Source organism: Gaeumannomyces tritici (assembly GCF_000145635.1).
Source record: "Gaeumannomyces tritici R3-111a-1 unplaced genomic scaffold supercont2.172, whole genome shotgun sequence".
Lineage (NCBI taxonomy): Eukaryota > Fungi > Ascomycota > Sordariomycetes > Magnaporthales > Magnaporthaceae > Gaeumannomyces > Gaeumannomyces tritici.
Window position 1 is genome coordinate 1 of NW_008804716.1, and position 4,028 is coordinate 4,028.

The 4,028-nt window shown below is 57.0% G+C and overlaps 2 protein-coding genes across 2 annotated transcripts in view; both read right to left on the reverse strand.

Moving 5' to 3' along the window:
• Positions 1-512: 512 nt before the first annotated feature.
• On the reverse strand, positions 513-950 carry GGTG_14196 (hypothetical protein; the record flags this gene model as incomplete). The annotated part of the gene is made up of 1 exon (XM_009232123.1): positions 513-950. Exon 1 carries the CDS (start codon positions 912-914, stop codon positions 513-515), a length of 402 nt encoding a protein of 133 aa, XP_009230387.1. The 5' UTR covers positions 915-950.
• A 2,866-nt stretch (positions 951-3,816) lies between these two features.
• GGTG_14197 (hypothetical protein) overlaps positions 3,817-4,028 on the reverse strand; it is a gene marked incomplete at its 3' end in the record, with an annotated part of 2,095 nt that continues 1,883 nt past the window's right edge. The window contains exon 3 of the mRNA XM_009232124.1: positions 3,817-4,008. Within this exon, the coding sequence (XP_009230388.1) occupies positions 3,817-4,008 (192 nt within the window). The remainder of the gene's footprint in view (positions 4,009-4,028) is intronic.

Genomic DNA, 4,028 nt, shown 5'->3' on the forward strand with positions numbered 1-4,028 from the left:
CTGCTCGAAGGTCTTGATGTTGACCGGCTGCTTCGGCGGCACGGCGCCACTGCGCTCCTTGACGGCGTGCTCAAGAGCGGGAAGCGTGCTCCAGTTCGGCATGGCTGTAGCGTTGGCGGATTCGACCGTAACGGTATTGTATTTGCGTTTCAGTCTGCTGTTCGCTAATGCAAGGGCGAACCGTCGGTGTGGCGTCCTTTTAAGGGCTTGAGTTGATGCGGTGATGATCTGGATCGTGATGGCGACGGTGGGTTTTGGGGTTTATATGCTGCTCTTCCAGTTCGCTTTATTTCTTTTGGACGGTGGAGGGTGGCCCCTTATATATACTTATAGGAAGGGCTCCTCGATCGTGGCTTGAAAACGGGCGAAGCAGAAATGACGCGGCCCTCTGTTTAAACAATGGCAAGGTGGACACGCGCGGCACTTGACGCGCGAACCGCCCCCCAGTCATAATGAAGTCTCAAGAGAAGGATTACAGCACAACGGCCGGAGGCCGCCACGACACCATGTAATTAGACGGCAGAGTTTTGGGCCCCTGATTGGATATTGTACATTATGTTTGCCGGGTTGTAGCCCGTGAAGCTTTGTGTTTGTCGTCCATTCTGGCTGTAGTCCGTAGTGGACCGGTGGTACGACGAGATGGATGATTGTGGTATGGCCGCGGCCGTTTGAAATGCGCCAGCTGTGGAATCCTGGTAGTATCCGCTGTAACCAGCCGAGCCGCCGATGCCCCGAGCCGTGCCCGTGGTCGAAGAGTTGAGCGGTGTGGACCGATACCTATCGGTCGACGTCGATGCTGCGTACCTACGCTGCCGCGCGGCGTCCTGTATCGGCTGTTGCGTGTATCTCTGGTTGGATGTAGCAGGATGGACAGGCGGTTCATTCTGCTTCCGTTTTAGACCGGCGTCCTCCATGCCCCGCTGATGTTATCGTAAAGGGCCGGGTGGCGGTGGCTCAGGCGGTGGGCGATTTGGTGAGGCCGGAATGTCACTTTCGGTGAAGGTGCGATGCCGTTATGGAGTGGGATGTAAGAAGGAAGAGTAGGGGAGAGGGCGGAGGATTAGGCCGGTAAACTAGTCCAGGTGAGCGGATGAGAACGCTAAGGTTAGCGGGTTGACTCGGGCCGTGTCGATTTGCCTTGTTGGTCGAGGTCCCGTTGGGCGTGTGTCGGTACTTGCTTGCGCAAGGGAACCTGACGTTTCCACGAAAGCTGCCGACGGGTCAAGCGAGAGAGAAAAAGAAGTACTCGGGCAGGTGTCAATATGTGTAGTCGGAGCCGGTGCTTGACGCTGGGAGCTCCTATGCCGTACGTAGGTGACTCGGGGGTGGTACCGTGGCAGGCTTTTTAGCTCGAATTGCAATCGAGTCGCGTAATAATAGCAAACGTAGTGACAACGAAATTAGTGGGTAATGCAGCGGCGTTTAGACGACAGTTGCGCTACTGAACCGAGACTATCCTGGCCGGGCGCGAACAACGATCTCTGCACATGACAAGCGCGACCGGGGAAGAAAGACGTTGGGGTAGGGTTGGATCGGTGAGCCTCGAAACTGCCTTTTGGTGCTAGCAGTGTCACCGTCTCGAGGCGATCTTGCAGCAGGTTGGGGCCCAAGATTGAGCCCGAAATGGGGGGGCCTGAGGTTGTGAATGAGGCGTGCACTCTGGGGGCGTTGATGGCTGGGCTGCTGAACAAGACGAGCCAGGAGGTCGCTAGTGGTCGTTACACCAGCACCATATACAGCCTGGCGGCCGGTTTATAGCAGCCGGGGACGACACGAGGACAAAAAGAAAATGGCAACCTGGTTCAGGTTGGGGCCAGGGGCGCGAGGCAATGGAGGGGGCGTATATGATAAGGGGTATGGTACACAAAGCTAGCAAGGACCCAGCCCAAGAGCCTGATGAGGAAATGGAAGTCTAAGGCAGGGTGTCGCACAGAGACGCCCAGGGCGACGACGAGGGTGGAGTGCAGTGCCATTGGGTCGCATGAGGGAGTGAGGATCCAGACCCAAAGAGAGGCTGAGGATTCATCTACCGTGACTATTGGGGACGGGATCGAGATGGGTACGAGTGCGTACGGGTGGGTAGGCATAAGCAGAAGCAAAGATTTAGGGGTGGATGAATGGATGAATGGGTGGATGGATGGGTGGATGGGTGGAATAGCTCCACCGAGGGAAAAAAAATGTTTCGTTATTTAGCGTAGCCAGGGTCCATCGCGCAAGGCAATTTGGCGCCCACTAGCTCTCAACCCTGTTGATGTCACGTACCTTTTCTAGGTTGCGTCCGCTTGCCCGTATGACCGTGCGGCTATATGAGCCTCGAGACTGGGAGAGATGGACCAGGGTCGGCGCCAGTGCGAGGCAGGTTGACGGTGTTTGCTGGTGCTCAGGATTAAGAATAGTCAACTGGACTTTTTAGCAAAACGCCCAAGGAGCGCTCCTCCCTTAGGACCGAGGCCCCGAGAGTAGAAGACAAATCTGTTGATGCAGGTGTCTGAACAAGCTACAGGGTCATGCTAGTAGGTAGGTTAAGCTTGTTTTTTTTCTCTGCAGCCGAGTGAACCAAGTGCGGTGCGGGTAATCTTGGAAAGTGGGCGAGGAGGGAGAGAAGCTGCATTGGTGGCTGCACAGGTGGCTGCAGAAAAGTACACTACCAAGCCATTACTGGGGACCAACGCCAGATCTCAACTGGGCCGGGATGGCTTGACTTGGAAGAGCTGGTAGTTGCCTCTGTTGGTTAGTGAGCCCGTTCCTTGATGCAGACTGCGGGCGTTAACAGGTATTGTCCGAGAAGGATACTAAAAGGGGCAGAAAGGGGCAAAGGCGCAGGGGCAAGAAAATGGCGTGAGAAAGGTGAGTTAAGGAACGGAAAGACAAGGCATGGTGGAGGTGACGAGGGTGCTTCGCATGCAAGTCTCTTCCGGAGCGAGCGTGCTGATGAAGGAACGAGAAAGTGGTATTTTTTTCTTTTCCCCGGGCTTCATTGGAGCTTCTTTTAGGCGAAGTCGATAGCCCCCAGGCCCAGGGCAAATGGGGTTGCACTTGCGAAAGCTGACAAGAACGGCGAGCGCCCAAGGCCGCTATCCACACACCACCCCCTCGGCTTCAGTTCCTCCAACAGCAATTGGCCAGCATCTTTTGCCGTTCTGCCTCGAGTTGGTCGTCGTGGGACCAAACAAGCTTGCCCGGCGGTGGCAGCCAGGGGCGGGGCAGGCAGCGGACGCGAATCCGAGGCCTGGTACCGGCCCACCGAGCGAGGAACCTGTTGCCTGTGCCGTGCTCTAAGTTCCGCACGGTACCGCCAGTGACCTAGAGCAGTCGGACGTCCTCGAGCGGCGAATGCGCACAGGAAATTGAGCACCTTGCGGGCGGCGACACCCTGCCAATCCCAAACGGCGAGCCAGGGCGCGGTCCGCGTTGCGCAGGCCAGTTGTCACACGGGACCTACGCCACTAAGGAGAATGTCGGCTTGGAGAGATCTCTGTATTATAATAATTCTCTCAGGGCCTCAAGGAGATGCTTAAGGAGTCAGAATCTCCTCAAGGAATCCCTTCGAGAGGCGCCCCCTATATAAGCCTCTAGGCGGCCCGTGTAGGGTCCGCATCTACTTGAGGGGTTGACCTGTCAGGATTGCAATCTGTGAGGGGTCAGCCCACGACCAGCGAGGGTCTTTGTGTCTGCCCGAAGCGGCCCAGTCGCTGGGTGCTCCCTTATCATGGCTGCCTCCATTGGCCTCCTGTTGGCCCCAATCGGCCCAGTCTCGGTCCCGAGGGCGATCCCCGTGTGACAGGCTCGGAACAGTTCGACAATGAGGGACGCCATTTAGTCGGATACGGCTTCGCTGTTTACCGGAACGGCCAGGAGATCGCAAACGGCTTGGCAGGGCTGGGCGGACCCCGCCACGTCTTCGACGCAGAAACGGTTGGCGCGCTGCGTGGCCTTGAAGCCGCGGCACAAGTCGCAATGGGCATACATCCGGTTCTTGTTGAGATGACAAATGTCACATGCCTCTGGCTAGTGACTAGGAGCATGAG